This window comes from Eschrichtius robustus, chromosome 6 (genome assembly GCF_028021215.1).
Source record: "Eschrichtius robustus isolate mEscRob2 chromosome 6, mEscRob2.pri, whole genome shotgun sequence".
NCBI classification, from domain to species: Eukaryota; Metazoa; Chordata; class Mammalia; order Artiodactyla; family Eschrichtiidae; genus Eschrichtius; species Eschrichtius robustus.
This window is the reverse complement of record NC_090829.1, coordinates 100,172,322-100,199,386: the sequence shown is the minus strand read 5'-3', so window position 1 is coordinate 100,199,386 and position 27,065 is coordinate 100,172,322. Positions and strand designations below refer to the sequence as shown.

Genomic DNA, 27,065 nt, shown 5'->3' with positions numbered 1-27,065 from the left:
GGAGACAGTGGTAATTATCACTGACAGACAACTAGCCTGCATCTCTAAAGAGTGTATAAATAGATATTAGATCAGAAACAGAAATAAGTGACTGACTGACTGACTGACATACTTGCAAGTGGTGTAAGGGGACAAAACTATTAGCTGATTTAACCCAGACCTAGACAATAAATATGGACTCTGTTCTGTTAACCCCAGCATATGTTTGCACCATACCAGTCTCGTTTGCTTTTGCTGATAACTTCTTTCTTTGAGGTGGAAAAGGCACAGCTGTTCAGTGTGATCTTTCCCTCATACCACACAGCCATAGGCTGCAGCTGGGCTGCTGAGTTTGGTGTAAAGTAATTCGGGCTTCAGAAAGGATGGCACTGGCTACAGAAAAAGTCAATGTCAAAAACCAATGGTAGGGACTTCTTCCCTGGTGGTGCAGTGCTTAAGAATCCGCCTGCCAATGCAGGCAACACGGGTTCGAGCCCTGGTCCGGGAAGGATCCCACATGACGTGGAGCAACTAGGCCCATGTGCCACAACTACTGAGCCTGCGCTCTAGAGCCCGTGAGCCACAACTACTGAGCCTGTGCGCCGCAACTACTGAAGCCCACGCGCCTAGAGTCCGTGCTCCACAACGAGAAGCCACCGCAATGAGAAGCCCGCGCACCACAACAACAAAGAGTAGCCCCTGCTCGCCACAACTGGAGAAAGCCCCTGCACAGCAACGAAGACCTAACGCAGCCAAAAATAAATAATTTATAAAAAAAAAAAACAAAAAAAAAAAACCAAACCCCCAAAACCCCTCAATGGTGGCATTTTCAAATGTTACTGTAAGTAAGTACTATAATATTGGCCATAAAAATCTGATCTTAAAATTGAGGGATCTGGCATTTTGCATGGTATGAGAAAGGTTACAAACCTCAAGGTTGTTTTATTTAAGCAAAAAACAAAACAAACAAAAAACCCTGAACAAGACACATATATACAATTTATTAAAAACATGAACACATTAAAATCTCACTATTTATACAATCTAAATTCTAGCAACATATACAAATACTGAGTGACTACAGTACATGCCGAGGTAAGAAAAGTACATTCTGGGAGAATATCACTGACACTCAAGCCATTTTTATTTCCAATACGTATTTCAATACATGTTTTGTTTCTACCTTTCCCAGTGCCAAAAAAGAAGAGGAGATGAGAAGAAACTAGTCACAAGTTGGATTAAATGAGAATTGGTGCCACAGTTGACCTAAAAGTATCCAACTCTTCCTTAGATTTTGCAGTTTAGGGACTTCAAGTTCAGAACTGAAAGGCAGAGCCAGTAGGTAATTTTTTTTTTTTTTTTTTTTTTTTTAATAAGCAGAGCTTCATTGATTTCTCTTAAGAGGGGCTGAAAAGCTTTTATTGTCCCACCTAATCTATTCATTGTATTATCTGACATGGTGTTTCTGTAACCCTCTTGCTCTCCAGGTAACAATGTGGAGCCCAGGGAAAGAAGTTCAAGCTTTATCACATTCCATAGAATTACAGCCACATTCCTATTTAAACGAGCTCATTTTCTGTTCCCTCCAGGGCGGGGGTGGGGGTGGGTGGGGGGGCAAGTGTATACATAACATCCTAATTTCAGTTACTGTATAAATCCTCTGCTCGAACCATTTCAACAGCGAATAAACCCATTGTTCAATACAAAGTGCAAACAGTGACACGTGAACTTAAATAACTGGGCTAGACCCTGCATACGCAATAGGATCTATTTAGATTTACAGCTTTCAATAAAATATAAATCAGCATTCACAATATCTTCCCTTTAACTGCCGGTTCCCAGGATCAAGTAACAGCGAAGCCAGTGTAATTTTATGAAACCTTAAGGGCCACATTTCCTGCACCACTGTCTGATTCTACTTTTATAACTGCATTAACAGGAAAGAATTTAATCCAATAAGCCACAGTGAGTTAAGTCTTTTACATGTTTCAAGCAAAGAATAAAAATTCCAAGGGAATTTTGTAAAAAATGGTTACTTTCACATTTTCAGTTGTTACTTGATTGTCTCCAAAGCTGTATATATAGCAGACATAGTAACATTAGAAAAAAAAAAAACAACCCCAAACAAAACTCTAATATGAAAACATACGAATTAAAAGAAAAAGTACAAACCAGTACAACCCTTTGTATCAGGCTCAGCTCTTCATTTGGAAAGTAAAATATATAATAGTAGTAAAAACTAGGTATTTTATAAAAATTATTGGTAGTTCAAACAGCACAGTGGCAATATATGAATCAAGTCTTAAAACATGCATTATTTAAGAAAACATTTGCTTCTCAAAAAAAAAAAGTTCTATGGGAAAACAATCAGGTACACACAAACAAAAATAGCAAGCATCTTTGGAAAAATGAAAGTTACTGAAATCATTTCTCTTAAAGCTTCAAACAGGCATATGATTTGAGAAAAAGTATATTTTTGTATACTAAGGACGAATAAAAAAATAAAGCAATTGGTTTACTCTCTTCCCACCTGAAAGGGGATGACTGCATTAATACATGTGCTTTACACATTCATAGGTTTTAATAAAAGTACAACATCTGTGCTTTTTGTTTCAGATATTTTGAAACAAAATGTGTATTGGTTTTTCAGTGAATAAAATTATGCCTCAAAAGTCTGTTGGAAAAAGGAAAAGCCACTGAAAATAAGACCAACAAAATCATACAACTAGAAGGCAGGGAGGCTGTAGAAATAGGCAGTTCTGTTTTGAAGCAACGTTTTACAATACTGATAGACTCATGGAAGCAAGCGAAATGAACACTGCACATCATTAGTCAAATTTAGCATATTCTGCCATCATCTGGTGGCACAGGCTGAAAGAAATGACTAGAACCTGATGGGGAAGTATATTTCAATATTAAGTCTGCAAACTAAGGTTTATATTGATTGATAGAAGAGGGGAATGTCAAGTTTTATATATTTTAATCATATGGTCAGCTTCTCATATCATCTTACCAGTCTAAAGACTTTTAAAGATGGTTTCCACACTAACGCTAATAAACTGCACATGGTTTCTATTTCAGTCATTTAAACTAGTTCTGGGCAAATGGTGACAAAGAAGTTGCCCAGAGGTATCAAAAACAAGACAGGAATTTTCCCTTGCTAGGATGCTGAAACATTTGTTCCCTAGGTATGATAAAAAGGACTGCACCCCCTACCACATAGATGGCATAATCACACAGAGCTGAAGAATACATGCTGGGTTTACATTTCTTACAGTAGTTTACTGTGGAAAACAAGTATTTCTTTATTCGACTAAAAACAATAAATTACCTTGAGAGTCAAAGAATAATCTGTATACATAAAACCAAAGAGGACAAATTCGGTTACTTTTTTTGGCGGCGGGGGCGGGTGGGTAATTTATATGACTCCCAAGGAGTCATGATTTTGCCTTTCACCGTGATAAATATAAGTGGGTATTGTTTAGTGTTCACTTTTAGAAACCCTCAACTTTTCACAACTCTCCTAGGAAAAATTCCATTGCAAGTAAAGTTCGGGGCGGAGAATCTCCTTTACAGCTTTTTTAATTTGTAAAGTTGTTCCTGTTTTCACATGGAAACCTTAGGGGATCTGAAATAATGAGGTTGACAAAGCAAGCATCACCCACTGAAAAAAACTCAAGCATTTATAAACACAAGAACGGGGCTGGCCACCAAGGGCCCCAGGTGGAACAAGCAGGGATGAGGCCAAGTTATGTACTATGAAATGTTAAAGCTCATTAGAGTGTCAGAAAGTGGAAAATCACTCTGCTCACTGCAGGTCAGTTTCCCAGCTATAGCTCTTCCTAAGGAAAGATGGATAAGTATATATCTATGACTGCAATCAAAACAAGGATTATGTCACTATTTTCTAAAAAAATTCAGAAAGCAATATAGGAATAGAAGAGGAAGAAGTCATGATAGTACCCACCTTTCACAAAGAGCAGAATTTCAAGCCATCAGACATTTTATAACAGTACCATGCGTTATTGCCAGAAAGGCTTACAGAGCCATCTCGAGTTCATCAATGTAACTGCAGCACTGGTAATAAATACTCTCAGTGATTTTTAATTTCTTTGAAGTGCATAGTAGGGAGCTTTTTCTGTATAAAATAGTGTTTTACAGTAGTAACAAACAGGATATTTGAAATTTAATAGGCAAGCAGTAACTGTGCTACAGTAACACTTTTAAAGCTAGATGGCAAGATTAGTAGTTTCCTGTACCTCGGTCATCACATTTCCCCCAACCACATCCGTGACAGATATGTAATACGTTCTATATATTACTACCACTAATACAATTTTAAAAAGGCCGTGTGCTTTAAAATGATGCTTTGTAAAAAGCAGCATCACCTTCAAAGGATATCTTTAAATTAAACACCACATTCACCATCCCTCCCTGCTCCTGACAGCCCCTGTGCGCTCTGTGGCACTTGGTACACCAATTCGTCTGGGGCACTTGGAGTCGGCTTCCCACCTTTCGGCGTATCGTACTGGGCCCGGGCAGAGGAGCAGCTGTCAGTCCTGGAGAGAAGAGTGCTGTATGTTCCCACTAGAGGGGGAGGTTGGTTCCCTGCAGCTTTGAAAGTGGACGCTGAGGGCAGGCCAACCGAAGCTGTGGGGTGCCCGGACATATCCATGACAATTGGGGTTGCGTACTCGGGCCCAGTAACCGGGAGTGGTTCAGCATAGGCATGATAGACTTCCTGCACAGGGGAGCTGTAAGGGTCTAGGTCAGCATAGCCTGCTTCTTTGCCTTCCTCTGGTTTAAAGGTAGATCTCTGATGGAGTGTGCCAACAATTCCTCCCACGAGTGGCTGTGCATACTCTGTGGGTATCGCAAAACACAGACAACAGAAAAGTTATCGCATTAAGGCAGGGATCCTATAATGCAGGGTGGCAGCTGCAGGCTTGCACCAAAAACAAACACCTCTTTATGGCACTTTTGTTATCAACGGAGACTGATGGATCTTCCTGCAAGAACTAACTTCAAAAATTAAAACTAAAGACGTTACCCTGTATCTCATGGTAATAAGTCGATGTGCCAGAAAGCTTCATTCATGGAAGTCTGCATAAAGAGTGTATATGTTCTTCAGATTTATAGACAGTATTTCATTGGAAAATAAATGTTCCATTACTGAAATAATATTCGTCTTGGAAAATAATTTCATAGATTTCTTTTTTCTTTTTCAAATATTAGGAAATGTTTAGAATATATTCTAGGTTAATAGGATAGATACTGTGAGGCCACTGTGTCTTTCCTGCTCTCCTTTTAAAACCCCCAAACGCCCAAAAAAAACAAACGAAATTTCAGGTAAGCAGACAAAATGCCCAGAGTTTTCAGAAATGAGTACCCCAGTTTTATGGACAGAACATCTAAGACACAGAAATGACTCTCTCGAGGTCTTTTTAAAAAGTGGTTCTATATTTGGAAACTAGCTCATCTCCTATGCATGAAACAGATAAAAGGCACTGCAAACAAATCTCACGGCACTTTACAGCGCACGCGGCAGCCTCTCCTTCCCGTGGTGGCAGCGCTAGGTACCTGCAGAGTCAGCCTGCAGCGCCGTGGTGACTTCTCTAGGGCTCAGGTGATTCACTTCACTACTGCTGTAGCGAACTGGGGTTTCCTCATGCTCCACTGATTTGGCAGGAAGAAACTGCTTCATTCCTTTCCACCAACCTTCATTGTGATCGTAAGCAAAAGAGACCATTACACAGAAAGCTATGTTTGAAATGATAACAGTATATGAAGGGAGAAATCCTGTTGCATTTAAGCCATTTCTATAACAAATATTTATACAAACCAGCCTTTGTGTTCAAGGTTTTTTGGTTTCTTTGGTTGTTGTTGTTTTGTTTTGTTGTTGTTCTGGTGGTAAAATACACACAACATAAAATTTCCTGTCTTAACCATTTTTTTTTTGGCCGCGCTGCACGGCTTGCAGGATCTCAGTTCCCCGACCGGGGACGGAACCGGGGCCACAGCAGTGAAAGCCTGGAGTCCTAACCACTAGGCCACCAGGGAATGCCCTGAACCATTTTCAATCGAACAGCTCAGTGTTATTAGACATTCACATTGTTGCGCAACCCTCCCCACGGTCCATCTCCAGAACTTTCTTCGTCTTGTGAAACTGAAATTCCATACCTATTAAACCATAATTCCTGATTCTTCCCCTCAGCCCCTGGCAAGCACCACTCTACTTTCTGTCTTTATAATTTTGAGTACTCTAAGTACCTCGTATGAATGGAATCATATGCTACTTTTCTTTTTGTGACTGGCTTATTTCATTTAGCATAATCGCCTCAAGATTCATCCACGATGTAGTATATATTGCAGAATTTCCTTCCTTTTTAAGGCTTAATATTCCATTTTATGTGTATAACCACATTTTGCTTATCCATTTATTGGTGGATAGACACTTGGACTGCTTCCATGTTTTAACTATTCTGAATAACGCTGCTATGACATGGATGTAGAAGTATCTTTTCAAGACTCTGCTTTCAATGCTTTTGGGTATATACCTAGAAGTGGAATTGCTGGTTCATATGGTAATTCTATTTTTAATTTTTTGAGGAACTGACAAAAAATTCTGTTTTCCACAGAAGCTGTACTTTTACATTCCCACCAACAGTGCACAAGGGTTCCAGTTTCTCCACATTCTTGCCAACACTTGCTGTTTTCTGTTTCTTCCTATTCTCTATTTTGTTCCTCTCTTCTCTAATCTTTATTATTTCCTTCTTCCCAATAGCTTTGGGTTTAGTTTGTTCTTCTTTTTCTAGTTCCTTAAGTTGTTCAAACTTATTTTTTGCTTTGATAAGACTATCCAGTGCAGGGACTTCCCTGGTGGCACAGTGGTTGGGAGTCCGCCTGCCAGTGCAGGGGACATGGGTTCGAGCCCTGGTCCAGGAAGATCCCACATGCTGCGGAGCAACAAAGTCCGTGCGCCACAACTACTGAGCCTGCAGTCTAGAGCCCGGCGAGCCACAACTACTGAGCCCACATGCCTAGAGCCTGTGCTCACTGCAACTAGAGAAAGCCCGCGCACTGCAACGAAGACCCAACGCAGCCAAAAAATAAATAAATAAATAAATAAATTAAAAAAAAAAAAAAAAAGACTATCCAGTGCAAAGCAGGACACGGTAGAAATCTCTATCAAAAGCATATACTGAAGCAAATCACTGCTACTACAGTGCAGCCAGATATAGTTTGTTATAGCAGTGGTCTTTAATAAGTTTTAATAAGTTTAAAAAATTTTAAGACCAACCCTGCGGGGGGCAGGGGGATGACGGTGAGAAGTAGCAGCCCAAGAGCTGCCCCCATCACTGCTCTTTTCTACCCTCGTCACAGTGAACTCTTTTGACTCCTAACAGTCATTCCAGTGGTGAGACTGGGAAGTGGGAGACCCGCCCGCAGAAGGCCCCTGGTGTCACCTGCAGCAATCCGCCACCTGCTACAGAAAGTAGGAATGCGGAAGATGACAACTCATGGCAGAGATAGCAGACTTCACTAACTCGTAAACCGCTGAACTCCACTGCGGTAAATATCCACAGCAGAGTGACACACACATACACACACACTGTGTCATCAGGACCGCAATCCTCTGCTTCTTACCTAGTGTTCACGTACACCACACAGAAAGCTGGTCTCCTCAAGACCGATACATACATGGGACAAACCAGACAAGTTTTCCAAAAGGAAAAGAACAGAGCATGTGTTATGAGAAATTCTTACTTCCCATTTCGTTACAGACTAGAGAGATTTTACAGAAAAGTAAAAATGGTCAGAACAGAGGAGGAATGCCATTTTTCTAACAGTGCTGGGGAGTTTACGTGGGCCTGAAAATGGCTTTCCTCTTTCACTGCTGCCAGGTGGAGGGCAGGGGCTTCCCTCTGATGGAAAGAGATGTAAAGCCACAAATTACCTGCCCGGTCCCAGTAAGGTAAGTCATAGGTGCCTTCAGCTTTTTTCTTTCTGGAAAAATACAGAAAAAAAAAAAAAGTTAGCAAATAGAGTGAATTCACTAGTAAGAAAGCTCTGAAACTGCAGGATAAACACCAAAGTTAATAATTAGTCAAGAGTACACATTTCTACTTGCTGATTTCCCTGGGAGACCTCTTTCACTTGACTTTCGAAGTTGCCACTGCTGAGGCTCATGAATTCTGGACTCTCAATAAATATTAAACAACTATCTCCTGAGACACTTATCTTGTTACCCAACTATTTTCCACTCAAATGGATAAAGGGATTAAAAAAAAAAAAAGACTAAGTCTGTAGATAAAAACCCTGAATCAAATCAAAGACCCAACCCTGACACGTGGATTATTATGGGGAAATCATGTTAGGTTTGTTTTGGTTTCAAATACAAATTTCACAAATGAGTCGATTCACAAAGTTCACAGGACACAAGAAGAACAAAACCCCCATATTTTCTTCTGCGTTGTTACTGTTTTTCAACTTACTACTTTTTTTCTACAGTCCTTTGCCCCTGAGAAGTTTAAAGCGTCACACACCCTTAACTGCATAGACCTGATTCCTCCACCCTGCCCAAGATAAGCCAACGCTGTCATTAACAGTGAGGGGACCGAGGGCCACATGTGCAACTAAGAAGGTTCTTCCCCAGCCTGCTCCTCAGAATTCTGACACATCCTCCCCTGGAGAAACTTCTGTCCCTCCCCAACATTAAGAATTGCTATCTACCGTGAGCCTTTTAAAAAGAAAAAAATCAAGCACACAAAAGGACATTTTCTGATGTACACCTAATTAAAATAATGCTCTGCAAGCTAAAGAGAAAGAAGTTGTTCTAGTGTTGTAAATGAGGAAAAGAGGGTTATGTGACTTGGTGAAGATCACAAACGGGGCTTTCTCAAAGAGCCCAAGCTATGTGCTTTTCCTACTTCGAAACATTCTTCTCTAGTATAAGACTATGTTTTTATTATTGATACTAAAAGCTCCCTCATTTTAAAGTCTGGCTGTATTTAAAATATAATACTTCATTATTTCAAAGTAAGGTATAGCGTAAAATTTGTGGACGAGATGGTAGGTGCTGAAGCTGTCCAAGGGTTGTACTATAAAGGATTTCATATTCTTGATCTCCAGTGACAAAGCTGCAGGTGATTTATTCGTTACATGTAAAGTACTTAGAACAGTGCCTGGCATGGGTTAGGGATTCAGTAACTTGCAGCTGTTTTTATTATTACTTTTCTCCTGGCTATTTTCCATAAGCCCCTTAATGGCACTTCCTCTTTACTCCTTATCACAAAGCCAGTGGTCAGCAATTTCATCCACTACGTTCGTAGAAGTAACCTCAATTCTGCAGCTCAGACCTTTTGTCCTCAACAGGCTCGTGTTCCATCTTGCCTCTTGGGAGTCTGAATGTCCAGAGTCCTTTAAACGCCATCCCAAACTGATCTCAGGACTTGCCTCCTGCCTCTCAACAGCTCTAATCCCCTGTCCTCACCCCCACGCCCTGGGGCTTTAACCGCAGAGGGTTAGACATGAACTGCCGATTGATCAGAGGCTGCAGCGGTAACAGCACGGGCTCTGAAGCCTGGACCAAATCTCCACCCTGCCATGTGCTGACCAGGTGACCTTGGACAAGTTACCTGTGCTCTCTCAGTCTCACTTTCCTCTTCTATAAAATGGGATTTATAACAACACCTGCTTCACAGGTTGTTTTAAGGATTAAATGAGTTAAAACACGTAAGGCATTTAGAAAAACATTTAAAACCAGCATTTCATTTTATTTTCTATGAAACTTTGCTGTTGCTGCTGTTCGCACCACTACTACTGTTGCTGTCCGGTTCCCTGAAAGCATCGTGAACTTTCCTTCCTGGACTCTCCCAGAGCCCTGTTCCCTCCTCCCCTGCCTCGTGCCTTCATGCTAAGTTGTCAGTTCTGCACAGACGGCCCCCCAACACCAGGAATCCGGGACCCACGCCTCCTCCAGCTTCCTTCCACCCGTGGAACACACTGTGGTTGGTACGGTTATGATGTGGTTTCTTTTGTGTTATGATTCCTACTCATCTTGGGTGAAACTTAGAGGATTTAAGCTATTTAAGACATGTTACGTAGTTCAAAATGGAGTCCCAGTGGCCAACACGAACTTGCCTATGAGTTGTTTTGAAATGTCCACTGTAGGATTGCCAGTGTCCTCGAATGATAAACTGAGAATATTACTTTAGATAAGAAGTTTGATGGCCCATGTACGGCACAGGAACAGACAGCAACTGAAGGAGTCCAGACTCCTCCCCTGGGGTAACGCTTACTCCTTAGGAGGAGACAATTGAACCGAGTGACCTGAAGGATCCTGGCTGGAGGCCCCCATGCTGCTGAGAGCGGTTCCAGATGGACGCTGCCTGAGGCCCTGCTGGAGCCGGGGTGACTTCCCACCCTCACTTGTCATGTGCTGCAGTTGGTGCCGAGATGCCTCCTTCAAGGCTTCTCTTGGAGTGGTTCGTTTACACCCTCCTCCCCTGCCCCCCGCTCCCTACTTTGCCTAACCTGTGTTGTGTGCTAATTATGTGTAGTAAACCGAGTGACTTGTGAATTGAATATTGGCTACTGTTTTATCTCCAATCCCGTGATTCCTACCTGCCCTTACTGCTGGGCCCTGCAACAAACAGGTTCCATGGTGGAAGGTGTTCTGCAAAGTATCCTCTCCCATCCATAGACTCTGGGGTTCACCACTGGACTCCCAGCACACGGCTCAGTACTTGGCAGGGAGTAGAAGCTCAAATATCTGTTGGATGGCTAGACAAATGAGGTCCCTCCAAACCTGTCAGTCACCAAATCTGTCCTCCTACTCTGTTACCTCTACTCACGACATCTCTACCAGTCAAGTGCACAAGCCAGAAACTTGAGAGGACCTTAGATCCTCCTCCTTCCTTAGCAAGTAGCCAGGCAAGCCCCGCACTGACGCCTCTGGGAAACCTCTCCCCTCCACGTCTCTCCCTTTCCTAGAATTGCTTTGTCATGTTCCTGTGTGGCCTTAATAGTTTCCTAACTCTTCTCTCTGCCTCTTCTAGTCTCTCTCTCCTCTTCAATCCACCCTCCTGCCACCATTTTCCTACAATCGTCTGATAATATCACCTGTCCGCTGAACACTGCTCAATGATTTCCCCATCTACAGAAAGTCCTTCCTGGTCCAGGCCCAGGCTGCATTTCTATGGGTCTCCTAGAGCTCCCTCATGCCAAGCCTCTGTGGGATGACTCACTGTTCTGCCTACATTCCACAACTCTGTGCCTTCCCGCAAGACATCCCATCAATCTGGGCCATTCTCTCTTCCTCTATCTAGCCAAATCTAATCCCTCCTTTAAGGCAAACCATGCCAAATTTGAGGACTACTCTTTTCTGAAAAAAAGGTTTCAGGTAACTCTCATGGTTCTTGCGTCTGTGTTCCCCAGCACTTCATATACAACTCATCATGCCAAAGTACAGTGGTCAACCCTGCTAAACAATCTGTAGATAATAATTGTGTCTCATTCTTTCAGTGTTACTAAGTATCTATTATATCTTACTAATGTGTGTAACCCATTGTATAATACAAAATTTGATACAATAAAGGTACTCAGTAACTGATTATGGAATTGAACTTACTCATTTTTTACAGGAATAAAGGAGACATGTATATATTTTTATTCTAATGACTATCTTAACTCTCCCTCTCAAAAAAGTTCATCTTCTATATTTAGTTTCTATTTCACATTTGGAAACATCCCCTCTAGGACCAGTCAGGCGAACTAGTTTTGTACGAACCTGTTTCTCCAATGCCAAGCACACACTAGAATGAGAATGAGAGTGGTAAGGACCATGACCAGCACAGGGACAAGGACGGCGGCCAAGGCTACATCTGAAAAACAAACGCAAACAAACCAAAACACACATTAATACCAAAGGCAGAAATCATTAAGGAGAAGAGTACAGATTAACCATATCACCATTCAAAGCTTTTCTATCTCAAAAAAATACCATAAACATAATTTATGCAATGAGAGTGGGCGCGAGTGGTAATTGCAGAGGCCTTCAGGGATACATGGAAGTGCGTCACATTATTTGCTCCACCTTTGCATGTTTTTAAATCACCAAGACAAATTAAAAGAAAAATGATAACCTGGGAAAACATATTTTCTGCATATGTGATAAAAGGTTAATATAGTTAATCTATTATAGAATTTACAAGTAAAAAATAAACAGAAAAATCAGCAGAGATGAAAGAGCAATGCATTAAGAGCACAAGTGACCATTAAGCATGTTCACCTCACTAGTAATCAGAAAGATGCTATTTTTGCTTATCAAATTGGCAAATATTTAAAAGAACAACTAATTGTTGAAGAGGGTATCAGGAAACAGGGATTTTGATGGGACTATAAATTGAAACTACCTTTCTGATTGGCATTTTGGGGCAATATCTATAAAAACCTATTACTTGGCAATTCTCTATGTAGAATATATTCTTAGGAAAAAATTAAGATGGCATTCAAAGATGTACCTTTAAATATGTTTGCTTCTGTATCTGCAGAAGATTGTAAAACTGGAAGTAATCCAAATGCCCAACAATGAAAGGGAATAAGTAAATCATGGTCTCCTCGTTATAATAAAATATTATCCTTATAATATTATAATAAAATATTATCCAGCAATTGGAAGTGATGGCAAAATATTTATAGATGCAAGAAGATAATAACATAGTATTAAGTATAGAAACCAAATGTGTGTACGGACAAGGCAGAAACCAACACAATGCTGGAGCCTGCAGGGACTTGGAGATCACTTAATCCCCTTATCTCACTCCATAGATAAAGAATCCTGGGCAGAAATGGTCTGCTTAAGGTCAGTTGGGATGCTAGCTTCTTCCTCCACCTCTCAACCTCCTCCTGGCCATGAGGGTGATAACAGCAACAACTGCTATTTACTGGGCGCTAAGCGCCAGACCTGCATCTTATTTACTCCTTATAATCATACCAGAGAGAGAAAGAAGCTGAAGATACAGGGAGGGAGAGGACAATCAATAACACCAGGTCTCTGAGAAGCTGTATGGATGGGAACTAGGTGACTATGCAGGCTCCACAAAAAGGAAGTGCCCTTCGAATGGCTTCTACTTTGGGAAGCTGAAGATGTAACTGAGAGTGACTGAGGATCTCTGGGTCAGGGGTTTGAAAAATACAGAGAATGTTTCACACAGCTACTGTTGAGAACAGACAAAAGAGCTAACCAGGGAAACAGAAAGACCACCATCTGCTACTGAGGGCCCCACTGAGGGAGGATCTGGACATTACAGTGGCACAAATCTGACCACGACATGATTTTCACCAGCATCACTCTCAGCCTGGATGTAAAAATGGAGAAAGGAGAAGTGAATAAAACAGAAATCATGACTCAGGATAGAAAGGACTAAGAAATTAGAAAAGCAAATGTGCTTTATCCCTAAAATTTGTGAAACTGTAGAGAGAATAATCAGGTTCAGATGGATACAGTCTGACTAAATCAGAGGCATTAAAATATATGCTTAGGTTCAAAAAACAATAAAAAGTCTACATACTACTGTTCCAGAGAAAAGGAGACAGGAGGTCTTCAGCCAAAAAGACCTAGATGTTGTTACTTTAAAGATTACAGGGATCCTAGTTCTGGAAGAAAATGCTTTAAGAACACTTTTAGTCCTAAGATTTTAAAATTCTATAATCAGATTTTAAGATGAACAACACTTTTAAATGACTGTTTTTCCATCTGGGTATGTGGTCTGGGATTCCACCCAAACGCATGCTTTCTGTAAACTGCTAAGAAGCTCTTTGTGGGATGCTGAAATTTCTTGTCTCTGTCAACCTTTGCTTCTCTTTAGACTGGACAAAATAAATGTTGCCCCTGTCATTTCAAAGAGCTGCCACCAAGTCCTCAGCCACTACCCGCACCCCATGACTGTGCGCCCTGAGGAGAATTCAGGATGGAGAAAAACAGAATACTGGCTCTAAACAGTTAAGACACATATCAATGAATAATTTCAATGAGCTCAGACTCTTGCATCTTCCCACACATAGAAAAGCACTAAAATCATTAACTTGAGATGTCTGCTTTTTGTGATTAGCAGTAATTTTTTGATGTTTGACTACATTTTTTCCAGCATAAACCCCTATAAATCTTGGCTCCTCCCTCTTTGGAACAGTTTCTCAGAACTATCTGACAGGCTGTATCCCAGGCTACTGTCCTCAGTAAGAACCTGAATAAAACATAATTCTCAACTTTTAGGTTGTGAGGTTTTTTTTGTTTTTCAGTCAATACTAGCTTTTCCTGCAGCATGAGAAAGAAATTGGTCTCTTTGGGAATACTTCAGAAGATAGGAAGGAAACTGACATGTAGGAAGTTGTAGAAAGTTATCTGAATCCAGGCAAATTTTCAGAAAATGAGAATGATTAAGTTCTATGTGGCACAAGTTACTCTGAATGAACTACTTTCTCTTCTCTGCACTGTCCTGAAAATTAGTGTGCTTTTTATCTGTCAACACTGAAATTAATTCCTCCATGGCACTGATGCTTTTTGTTCCTGAATTCAACAGAAATTTTGTTTTCAAACTAGTAAAATTAAAAAACTACTATGTTTTATATATGTTAACACCTTATATACTAATAATTAAAAGCAAAGTTTGAAAGTAAATTGAAAAACACTATTTATAATCTGAAAAAGTAACTGTAAACATTTAAAATACAGAGACCAAATTTTTAAAATAAATGTTAACAGAGTATCTTGTTTTAAAAGAAGTATTTATTTTCACCAAAACTTTTTTTTTTCTTCTTCCCTTTTTCCTACCAAGTTCCCTATCCAGCAAATTAATATATAATCAGAAAAAAAGTTTGTTTCCTGCTATGGTTTTAGTTATTTCTAGAAAAATTATCTTCCTAAGCCTGAGACTCCACATATTTAGCCATAGAGGGAAAAAAATCATAAGAGGAAGCCTAGAATACAGCAGCCATCTCTAAATATTTAAAGAACCATTTTACATGGCACCAGATAATAGAACTTAGAGCAATGCAGCCAGTTTTTTCTATAAGGTATGGAATCATAGTTTTTGCTATACTTAAAAAACAGAGGGAAAAAACCCTGAGCGTTTAAAAGCTGGAAATGTTTCTGAAAACTTAAGTTAAAAACAAAAAAACTCACTACTATGAACACGTATTAATTTTTGGGTTTGCATACCTTTGGTTACATTTGGAGTTATGGTGGTATTTTTGATTTCAGGAGTGGCAGTTGTTTGCTCTGTGTGTGCAGGAAATTCATTGCTACTTCGAGGTTGTAGTGGTTGAGTAAATTTGGGGGCACGACCTTGAAAAAAGTTTTAAAAACTTTTTATTCTTTAATCTATACCAGCTTGATTAAAATAGTTACTTTATAATGCTTTTAATATGTTTATGGAAAATTATACCACAAATCCAGGGAACATCAAATTCTCACATTTAAAGTAGGCATACCTTTGGCTATTTTTGGAGGGGCTGTAGTGTTTTTGAGGTCACTGCTGCTCCGAGGAGGTGGAGGCTGAGTAAGTTTTGGAGGACGACCTTGAAAAATGGTTTAGAAAAGTTTATACATTTTGCTTATAAAAATCATAGTTAAATATAGTAATTTTAAATGTCTTTAACATTTCCTAGAGTACTTAATTCTGCACGGTAATTTTAAATTTCAGAGAAATACGTCAGAAGGATAAATATACTCTGCATGAAATGCACAAATGTATTGGGATTTCTGAGTTTTTAAATAATTAAGTTGTCCAAAAAGAATCCTCTTAGGAAGGAGAATAACAGGGAGTCAGATGATGTTGAATGATAAAGCTATAAAAATGTCGTCACAATGAGATATACTACTCATTCAATTCATTTAATAAATATTTATGGAGGGCCCACTATGTGTCAGGCACTATGGTAGTTTGGGGGGACATAAAAGTAAACAAAGTATTAAAATATTATATAATTTTGAAGGAAGTTATTCCCATTTTTAATTTATTCAAAATAAAAGGTACTTAGGTTAAGGTGACTTACAATCACCAGTGCTTGTATGATACAAATATTCTACTACATGAGACCTGATTAAAAATTATTAAGGTTGAGACTACATTTGGAAAGCAATCTCATTGCATTATCTCATCAGTGACACCCTCTCTTTCTTCTTCCACTTGTAATTTTGGAAACCAGTTTGATATCTAATATGATATTTAATAGGGATAACTATTTCTTTTTAAAAATCCCTTTAAGAACATACTGTAGAGTATAAACACTTACATTATTATTAATTAATTTCTCGGAGAACAGCACAGTCATTTTTAATTAATCCAGTGAAAACCACATGCTTTAAACATACTGTTGCTTTACCTTTAGGAATAAACTGACATCCAAGCAGTTCCATTTTCATGGCAATTTTCTGCTGCCATTGGGTAGGATTCACTCTAATAAAACGTGCAATAATTGGTGGCAAAAAGTTATTACGCACATCCTGGTGATAATCTTTGTTTCCTTGAAATATCTTTAAAAAACAACAAAAATTGGTACTTTACATCAACAGAGGCCAGGGCTAAACTGCTCCACTGAAACATGTTTTTGGTTTTTGCTCTGGGCCTTAAATGAGCTCTGCAAAATGTGACATTAAGCATTAATTTCTAAGAAAATAAATTAATCATAATTTGGAAGAACTATTAAGAAGCTGCACACTCTTCATAAAAATTTCATAGGAGGAAAATACTGAATATAGAAATGATTTTAAGATGACTTAAACATAACAAAAGTTCTAACTTGGCAATTTGGGAAGAAGGTTTGGACTGCAGTGCACGGTACCTTGTATTAATAAATTAGTAACTCTAGTCCTGTGGAATCACCAACTATTTAAATATATTAATTTTATTTTCAAAGTAAAGCATAATTGAACATTTGAGGTCTTAGAGGAAATGCTGTACTGTGTACTTTTCATAATTTTTCTCTCAATAAACAGACTGAAAGTGAACATACACCAACAAACACGTAACAGATACATAGCTCCGCCTACTGGAGAAACTATATAAACACAGTTCCCATATCATACATTTTCATTTCCTGCTATTTGAACCAGAAAAGTGCTGCTGCCCACTGCCTAATTTAATCATCATAACTAAGCAGCCACTAATGCATCACATGAATAATCCTTAGGTAAAAATATAATTTCAGGTGACTATGTCATTCCCTCAACTATTTCAAGCAAATAATAATAGTATCTCACACTGGAACAGCTCTTAATTATTTACAAAGCATCTTCATATAATTAACTCAGATGTTCTTCATGACAAGCCTACAAAATAGGCAGAACCCAGAACACTGCAGTTTATACAATGTAAGTGGACTACATAGCCAGTCAATTTAGAGCAGTGATTTGAATCTGTGTCTTCTGACTTAACCATAGGGCTCCACTAAGCAAAAAAGGGCCCTCTTCGTTCCTTCAGGCCAAATTACCTAGGCAGTTTCTAAAGACCATTAAGAAACAGATACCTGCCGAAAATCCAAGTGGTTTTTTGTCAGTTAATGTGAGAACAAGTAAATGTTTAACTCCTCAATCAAGTTATTTCCGAATATTATAGCTATTTTCTTCCTGGCTGATTCAAATGGCATTCGACTATAAACTTCTAAGATGATTTAATACCCTTCATTTTTAAAGAGGTCTGAAGTTACAATAATCTCTGAACTAGTAAGCTTCCATTATTTCCTCAGATTTTACTCTCAAGTAAAATGAAGGCAATTCCTTGCAGTCTATTATATTAGTGGAACAGGAACAATAACTAAACGTCATCACCTTAGGACATAAAAACTATCCCTGAAATTTTACTCCATACTGCCATCTCATCTTCATAAAAAACTTAAAGGAAAAAGATTTCATAAAAACTAAGTACAAAGGATTTACATTTAATGTATGAGCATTTATTATGACCCCCCCCCCCATGTAATGTGGAGGTTCACAGGTGCCACAAGGGTGAAATGGAAATGGAAGTCAAAGTTTTCACCCTCAAGGAACTTACATTTTATTGGATATTACCAAACACAAAAATGGCATACTATTAAAAAGCAATATATTATGAAAACAACTTGTATATACATTCCCATTTTCTGAAAACAAAACCAAAAGCAGTCTGAATCTTTGTGTATGTGCTCATGCATGTGTGCGTGCTTAGAAAGGGTATGAAAATGAATACATCAATTACCCCTGAGTTGGGAGTAGATGAGAGAGCAGATGGACAAACATAAGTGAGGCAAAAAAGACTGTTATTTCATGTAATTCAATGTAAGGACTTCCACTTCTACCCACGATAGACTAACAGGGACTGGATTTATCCTTCTGCCTTAAAGATCTGAAAAATCAGATAAAATATATGCAACAATGGTTTTCAGAGGCTAGACAACAGGCAGCATAGGGCAATGCTCCCCGAGGGGAGGAAAACAAATGACGTGAGCCCTTCTCTTGCACCAGTAGTGCCTGAAAAGAGCGTGGTGGTCTCACTGAATTGAGGGAGAGCTCAGAGATGGAGAGGCTAAGGCAGCTAGAATTTGCAGGGCAGAGCGTGGGAGAGAAAAGAATTACCCAGAGACTTCTAGGGTCTGTTGGGGTTTCCCCTTACACCCTTAACTAAACTATCTGCGGATGGAAAAAAAACCACTAGAAAGGAGCAGGAGAACAATTCTCAGGGCCATACAGGGCTGGGCCAGCTTATGTTGCCAACAGAGTGGAGAAACCTCATCTACATGGGACACTGGATTGAGTTCTTAGAACAGTATTGTCTCAGTAGTGGGGAAAAATTAGAACTAAAGCTGCTCAGGTGCTGCCTAACCTAAAATGTAAGCTTTGAAAAGATCACATGATTTCCAAGGAACCTAACTGCATCCCAGAATAAAGCTCAAAAATATTTAAAGGAGTAATAATAAAAAAAGGAAATCGAACACCAAGCAATATAAAGTTCACAATGTCTGGTAACCAATCAAAAATTACCAGGCATGTAAAATAGGACCCATAATATCTAACAATATATAAAGACCCAGATATGACATGTTAGTATATAGTATTAGTAGACGAGGGCATTAAAAGGGTTATTATATACTCCATATGTTTTAGAGGTAAAGAAAAGCATGAGCATGTTAAGGAGAGACATGGAAGAAATTTTAAAAGCCAAAAACTGAATATCTAGAAGTGAAAAATACAATGTTGGAGATAAAATACACCAGATAGGATTAATAGCAGATCAGACACCGAAGAGGAATAGATTAGTGAACTTAAAGATAAAACAATACAAATTTTCCAAACTGGAACATGGAAAGAAAAAGACTGGAAAAATATAAACAGAGCATCAGTGAACTGATACATCTTCAAGATTCATAATCTTCATGTAGTTAGAATTGAGGAGGGAACATATTCAAGAAAAAAGGGCCTATAATTTTCCAAATCTGATAGAAATTATAACCCACAGATCCAAGAAGCTCAAAGAAATCCAAGCAGAAGAAACATGAAGACAACTACACAAAGGCACATCATAATCAAATTGCTTAAAATAAATTCTTGCTGAAAACAACGCAGACTGGAAAGCAATGGACCTGCATATTTAAAGTACTGAAAGAAAAAACTGTCAACCTAGTATTCTACACCCAGTGAAATTATCTTTCAAAAAGGAAGCCAAGAAAAGTTTTTCAGAAATATAATTCAGTGTTGTTGGATGTTTTTATAATATAAGCATGGATAATACTTATAATTTCAAAAAATTAACTATATTCTACAAGTATAGCAAATATTATTGTACAAATAAATATGGATGTGCTAATAGGAAAAAGTAAGTTTGGGGGCATTAGGCAGAAGTAAGTTAGATTTAGAGACAATATTTTTATCTGCTTCAAGGGGTGGAGGCTCACCAAAGATTGAAGTTCATGTGATATCAAGCAGAAGAGAGGAAAGAAGGCCTTGAGTAACAGCTGAAGAGTTTAGATCCATATGAAAGATTAAAGGGAATCCCTGGAGTTTTTTGAACAGAGAGGTGAGAAAAGTGGCAAGTGAAAATATATTAGCATATCACGTATATGATAGAGAACTGATAGTATCATAAAACTGAAACAAAACTCACAGGGAGGTTTCATTGAAGAAATGTGCTCATAATTTCAACTCTAGATGAGAGGCATCCACCTTCCTTGGGGACAGGGACCCCTTGTGGTGGGTGGACCAAGGTCCAGGAGCCCGGGGGAAAGTAACAAACCTCTAGTTGAGAGCCACCTCTACCTACTCGCTCTCTACCCCTAAGCATTGTCATTGTTTGCTAACTAAAACGATAGTTCATCATTACCACAGAAGTTAAGGAAATTCTTCAGGTGGAAAGAAAGTTGTTTTCTACGACAAAAGTTGGTGAGGTGATCTTGACATGACCTTTCTATAATATCCTACAATTTAATGCCCTTCTACCTTTAGCTCTTTTGTCCCCACCCCCGCTGGCCTAGAGTAGAAATCTAGGAACAAGTTAGGCTCTCCATCATTCTGTGGATTGATAAGAAAAGCTTTTTCAGGACAAGAAATTAAAGTTCCTTTTTATTATTTCTTAATGAATTATTTAAACAAGTGAATTAAAATGTACTGGAAAAAGAAATCAGGAAAGTACTTACCCTTAACAATCATCAAAAGGGACCTAGAAGCACTGAGAATTTCCTAACCATAGGTAGAAGGGGAAGGCCAATAACTAACACTACCTAAAATAACCAGAAGAGGGCAGAGTAAGACCAAATGATATCTAATTTTTATCACACACAGGAAGAGCTTCTGTGGCTTTTGGCAAAGGCCACCTACCCCCCATCCCCTTTTTTAATGTTCTTTAAAAATACTCTGGTAATCACTTTACCTTATCCTGCTCCACACCAGGCTCTCTGTACACAGTCCATCTCTGCCCATCGTCACTGTACAGAACTCTGTAGGCTGACACATAGTAATTGTGCTCCACCATGGTGGAGCCCGTGGTTACAATGCCTGGGAATGGAGAGGTCCTTTCGTTAGCGCTCACGGTCTGATCTTTGAAGCTTGGTTATCACTGAAGCATTAACACCTAAAATGTACTGTTGAAACATTTTTGGCTCCGGCACATTACCATATCTAAGTGCACGGTTTCATCCTAATGGTAGCTAAATCCTTGGCTTTGCTCCCTTGTAGAGACAAGAAGAATGATGGGCACACGTAAGGAAAGGACTATTGTATTTTGGCAGCTTGTGTTCACGACACTGCAAAATATAGCTCACCTACTGAGAAAGAATGACTTCCTGGGAATGAATAGATTAAAGAAGATTACTGGTATTATTTTTAGAACCAAAGCAAAATAAGTCTTTAACAAAATTATCTAAACCAATCCTAACCAGTTATTCTGACCATTTGTTAAGTTGCTCTAAATAATTAAATTTATACTTGGCACATGTGGAATATTATTTGTAGCACTTAAAATGGACTCCTTGAACACAAATTTCTCTTAATGTCTATAGGAGATGGTTATTTCAGATGTCGCAAGATCCCTTTACTGAAACACGACCTTAAAAGAACCTCTTTACAATGAAAAGAAACGCTAGTAAGAATCAAATAACAACTCCTCTCCTTTGCCATGCTTTATAAAACCAACTTCGGTCATATTAACATCAGTACACTAAACTTAAAACCATATAATTAAATTTGCAGTGACCTAATTTTCTATGAAATTCTTAGATGTCACCAGGTTTCCAAATGAAATTAGTATTATAAATCATCTAGAAAATTATGTCTCTTAACCTGTGATCTTCTTTTCCTTATTCAGATCTATTTGCAACCACTGATATTCATCAGTGGCAAAAGCAGCCCAAGGAGGTCCAGGTTTTTTCAGCCTGGCCTTTTCGGGTTTCCAGCTGTTCTCTTGCCCTGTGTGGTCCGTCCACTCCAGCACAGATGATGCCGTTATTTGAGCATCGGCAATCACGCCAGATTCCATGCCCAGTGTTCCATAACAACCTGAAACAGAGAAGAAAGTAATTTGGTTTCCAGATATAAACTCAAAAATCTCTAAACACTTGCTCATTGGAAACTCTAATTGTTCCTTTAATTAACATACACTATGCTGACAATATACTGTACTAGAGGGTTTCAAAAGTATGCAAATGTTTCTTGGGTCTATGTCTTCATGTCTCATCAGAGAATGTACAGATGTATTTATTCACAGCAGTAATCACTAGCTTAATGGCAACACATTACCCTCTCCCTGGGATACTCTCCCCAGAGGGCAACTCACATCCCTTTCCTCCTCCAGGTGTTTGCTCAGATGTCACATTCTCCATGAGGCCTGCCCCAACCCACATTAAACTTCGAACCTGTCCCTTCTGAACTGCCTGTCCTCTTTCCTTGCCTTATTTTCTACATCTTTTATAATATTGTAAACAGGACGTTATAAACATTCATTTACTTATCCGCTGTTTATTGTCAATCTCTCACTTCCAGAATGTAAGCTCCAGGAAAGCACAATTTTGTTTATTCTGCTCACTTTTGTTTCACTAGCACCAGAACAGTGCCTGACAAATGAAAAAAGGCACTCAATATTTTCTGTTGATTGAGTTAATTACTTCAGACATATTCAAACGTCCCTTTTTCTAAGGTAACTTCCATGCTTACATGATCACTTCCCTATTAATATAAAACCTCCAGTTTATTCCATTCATTAAATTATTAAGTACCTATTTTACCTCATAGAGTTATTCGTGATAACTAAATGAGAAAGTGCAAAAAAAACCCAAAACCCAAAACCCAACCTAGCAATTGGCAAAGTGCCTGATGTACAGTGTTCAAAAAATACTGGCTATTATACAAATTATGATAAGTTATAAAGTCCATGAGAGGCTTACCACTTGTCTTAAATGTAAAAAGACTTGTAGATAAGTGTCCCCTGAAAGAGAGAAAAACTTTTTTGGTGACACTCATATAACCACATGATTTCCTCATATTTGTCTTAGCAAAGCTTTCTTTTGTTTTTATTTCACTAAGAACGGTCTATGGCTATATATTAGACAGCAGAATCAATTTTCTCTACAAGTATCTAGTGCCTAGTTTCATACATGATTACGCAAGTGCATCCATGCAACCTTCAATATGTACTTATTTGATTTCTTTTTCATGAAATAAATTGATTACTAAAGTGTTTCTGTGGCAATTGCTTTTTGGGAATACATAATGAAAAGTGTAATTCTCATAGAAAGAGGCTCAAGCTTCCTGGGGCAAACAGAAGAAAAGCTGGCTACTAATAAGAGAGACTGCATTTGTTACAGGAAATCAATGTATCTAAGAAAAAGTTTCAGTGTTACAATGTAGCACTGCATTTGAATTTCAAAGTAACTGGCAGAATAGGTGCTTGGGGAGAGTGGAGGGGTGGGATTATTAGTTATTAGTTCACCATATGGCAGGTTAAAGGGCCCTAAGGAACTTGGAGGGATAAAATCATCAAAATCATCAGTGTATGCTCCTGCCTTTAGCACAACGTTCAAATCATCACAAGTGGATGCAACCTGTCCATTTTTTTAAATATGAAAGAGAGAACTCATGAAAAAAAATTCTTTCTAAAGGTATAACAGTGGAAAGTAATGAAAACGATCTGCATAAAATCATCCAGAAGAAACCAAAGGAAAGAAAGGTAGCTGACTCTAGAGCAGGGATGAGCAAATGACAGCCCATGCATGGCCTGTTTTGTATGGCCAGAAAGCTTAGAACAGTTTTTACATAGTTAAAAAGTTGTAAATAAAACAAAAAAGAATGAGTGACAGACATGTGGCCCATAAAGTCTGAAATATTTGTTAGCTGGCTCTCTACAGAAAAAGTTTGCTGCCTCCTGCTTTATACTGTCCTGAGTATGGTTCACACTCTTGCCTTCTGAATGAAACTGGCCTAGGACCTGAAGAGAAGCTGGCTTCAATTACGCTTATTGTCTGCAGGACAGAGCATGTCTAAGATGCAAGATTTACAAACAGATCACTCATACTATGTTTCTATTCAATGTTTCAATTTCTCCTGCCTTTCTTTTTTTTTTTAATAAGTAAACAGAAAGCCTTATTTCTTTTTTTTTTTTTTTTAATTAATTAATTTATTTTTGGCTGTGTTGGGTCTTCGTTTCTGTGCAAGGGCTTTCTCTGGTTGTGGCAAGTGGGGGCCACTCTTCATCGCGGTGCGGGGCCTCTCACCATCGCGGCCTCTCCCGTTGCGGAGCACAGGCTCCAGACACGCAGGCTCAGTAGTTGTGGCTCACAGGCCTAGCTGCTCTGCGGCATGTGGGATCTTCCCAGACCAGGGCTCGAACCCGTGTCCCCTGCATTAGCAGGCAGATTCTCAACCACTGCGCCACCAGAGAAGCCCTCTCCTGCTTTTGATGCCTAGTCTGTTTTGTAATACAGTAGATCATAAATACCATGAAAATACATTCTTAAAATATTCTCTTGGGATGAGAGGGATTCATAATACTATCTCTGATTTAAGTCAAAATTTGATTTATATTCAAAGTGTTTCAATTATCCTAATCCATCATGGGCCACACAGGCTATAAGGAACAGAGTAGTTAGTTATGCCTTCTGATCTTTAAAATGAAGTAAGGATTTGGCAATATACTTCTAGACTCACTCTGGGCTCTTTCAACACTTAGAAAAGAAGAAAGAAATCACTCTTCCAAATGACTACCAACCTTTCTGACAGAGAACAAGCCAAGATAGCACGACCTTGCCTGCGCTCGTCAATACACTCAGGTATCGAGCACACAAAGGTTACTTCATGAACACCATCAACGTTTGTCCTTATCACACAAATGTTATTTCATGAACACCATTAACAGTGATACTGCTCAGGTCTAACTCATCCCTATCCCACCCCGTGCAACACGCTTATTATAAACAGCATATATACTTACACCACAGACGTTACGTTGTTAGCCAAAGAACTTTCATAGTACGGGATGCCTTTACTAATTACGACACTAATCCGGCCACCCAAAATGTTTGACACTACGCCTGCATGCACACCAGCCATGCACAATGGTGAGGACTTCAGGGAGGAAAGATAAAAGATTAGCTTTAAATTTTCTTTTGATAATTCATAAACAAGACACTTATACTTCTTCCTCTAGAAATTAATTGATCTGGGCAGTTTTCTCAATAAACTTGGGATAGATTATTGATGATACAACACAAAACAGATTTTTAGCAGAAGAAAAAGAACAAAATGTTACATATTACTAAAAAGAGGTAATTCCTAGAAAATAAAAATCAAGATAAAGATATACAATAGATTACACATCTACCTATGAAGGAGTTTAAAAAATGAAGTTTTATCATCACTTTAACATAAGTCTATATCCAACTTACATCTCTATATCCATGAGGGATTGTTCCAGATATCTCAGCAAAAGGAAGCAGACAACCAGCTGGGCAGTACTTGCTGTGAAATAAAAACAAGTTAAAGGGTATATAGTGCTGTACTTTCTGGGGAAAAGGACCAAAAAATGTCACTTACCCAGTTTTCAGTTCAATGTAAATACCATAATCTCACCACTCTGAGAGAACCACCGCTTCTAAAAAGCCCTTAAGATTTTCTTCCACCCATTTACACGTCTTCACATACATATATACAAAAATTATTTCATATTCTACATACTGCTTTATTTTGCTTCATAATAAATGGCAGACATATTCCTACTGTAAGAGCTATTCATAATATTTAATAGCTACATTTGACTTTGTGGATGAACCTCAATTTATTTCACCAACTCTCTATTGATCAAATTTAAGTTGATTTAAAAAAAAAGTTTGGCATTCATTCATTTATTTACTCACTCACTCATCAACCTACCCACTTAACACATTTACCTGAATGTCTATTACATTGTCTGTTAAGTGCTGGGCTGTGCTAGGTACTGGCTTTACAAAGGTCAACCAGGCAAATACGGTGCCATCCTCACTGGGTTTGCATTCCCGTGGTGGGAGGATACATTAATTGGATACTTGATTAATTAGATTATGATTAATTAGATTAGATTATGATTATGCTATAAAGAAAAGGCACTCTATGAAATAACCGGGAGGAATCTAACTTAATAAAAGTAATACAAACATTCAGCAAACTTCCTATGTCCCAGGCAACATTCTAAGGACACTTCAAGTCATCCACATAAGAACCCTACATGGTAGGTATTATTATTATCCTCATTTTACAGATGAGGAAACTGATGAGCTGTGTGCCCAGGTCACACAGCTGTGTCGTGGCAGATGGGCTCCAGAGTTCGTGTTCACATGCAGGGCTCTGCACTGCCTCGGTCGGTGGACGGGGCTCTGAGGAGGGGAAGCCTCAGCAGAGAACCACCGGCTGCCACCGGAACAGTGCAGGGATGTGCGCCACAACCAGAAGGAACAGCATGTCCCTGAGGCAGGATGGCCTGTGTGTGTCTGGAACCGAGGACAACCAGTGCAGGTAGAGCGCAGTGAGACAGGTAAGATTAGTCTGAGAGAAGTTTAGAACGGGGGACGGGGATCAGATCATGCAGAAGCCAGGGGGGCTATGGTGAGGAGGCTTGGAGTATGTTTCTAAGTAAAAAGAGGAAGTCAACAAAGGATTTTGATGGTCTATACATATAATCTGATTTTTATTTTTTTAAAAAAGTTATCCTGGCTCCTGGAAAGAAAAGACACTGTAACGACCATGAGTGGAGGATACGACACTGTTAGGTAGTCCAGGCGAGAAAAGACGGCAGCTTGCACGTGGGTGGTGATGACGGAGCTGGAGAGTGGAGGGTCCAAGACAGCTGATCCTCTGGCAGGGCCGTGTGACATACACTGATGCCAGGGTTACCTCTGCTGACCACAACCCCCCACGAGGGCTGAGGAGCACCCCCCAGCCCACAGAGAGAGAGCCATTCCTGAAGACAAAATGAAGGTTCTTTGGGGAGCAGCAGCAAGTTGGGGGAGGTGAGTGAGATGGGTCTTCAAAGATGAGAATGAATTTGCTAAACAGAGAAGAATAAAGTGATTCCAGACAAAAGTTCTGAGAGCTC

At 39.1% G+C, this 27,065-nt stretch overlaps 2 protein-coding genes across 7 annotated transcripts in view; one reads left to right on the top strand and one right to left on the bottom strand.

The window, feature by feature from the left end:
• The window catches only part of ST3GAL6 (ST3 beta-galactoside alpha-2,3-sialyltransferase 6), a 78,851-nt gene extending 77,514 nt beyond the window's left edge, over positions 1-1,337 (top strand). For 2 of the 6 annotated variants that reach the window (XM_068546871.1, XM_068546876.1), the window contains one exon: positions 1,172-1,335. Coding sequence is in view for 1 of the 6 variants with exons in the window: in XM_068546875.1 (XP_068402976.1) it covers positions 1,172-1,225 (54 nt within the window). In the remaining 5 variants the exon portion in view is untranslated. Of the gene's footprint in view, positions 1-1,171 lie in introns of all 6 variants that reach the window. The other 4 variants (XM_068546873.1, XM_068546872.1, XM_068546875.1 and 1 more) reach the window with 4 other exon arrangements.
• DCBLD2 (discoidin, CUB and LCCL domain containing 2) overlaps positions 957-27,065 on the bottom strand; it is a 91,705-nt gene continuing 65,596 nt past the window's right edge. Inside the window, exons 5-16 of the mRNA XM_068546870.1 lie at positions 25,384-25,456; positions 24,930-25,063; positions 22,888-22,928; positions 21,788-22,003; positions 20,880-21,004; positions 16,366-16,516; positions 15,472-15,558; positions 15,200-15,325; positions 11,771-11,864; positions 7,937-7,986; positions 5,560-5,697; positions 957-4,842 (exon numbers count right to left, since the gene is read on the bottom strand). Of these exons, the coding sequence (XP_068402971.1) occupies positions 4,388-4,842; positions 5,560-5,697; positions 7,937-7,986; positions 11,771-11,864; positions 15,200-15,325; positions 15,472-15,558; positions 16,366-16,516; positions 20,880-21,004; positions 21,788-22,003; positions 22,888-22,928; positions 24,930-25,063; positions 25,384-25,456 (1,690 nt within the window). The 3' untranslated portion in view covers positions 957-4,387. The remainder of the gene's footprint in view (positions 4,843-5,559; positions 5,698-7,936; positions 7,987-11,770; positions 11,865-15,199; positions 15,326-15,471; positions 15,559-16,365; positions 16,517-20,879; positions 21,005-21,787; positions 22,004-22,887; positions 22,929-24,929; positions 25,064-25,383; positions 25,457-27,065) is intronic.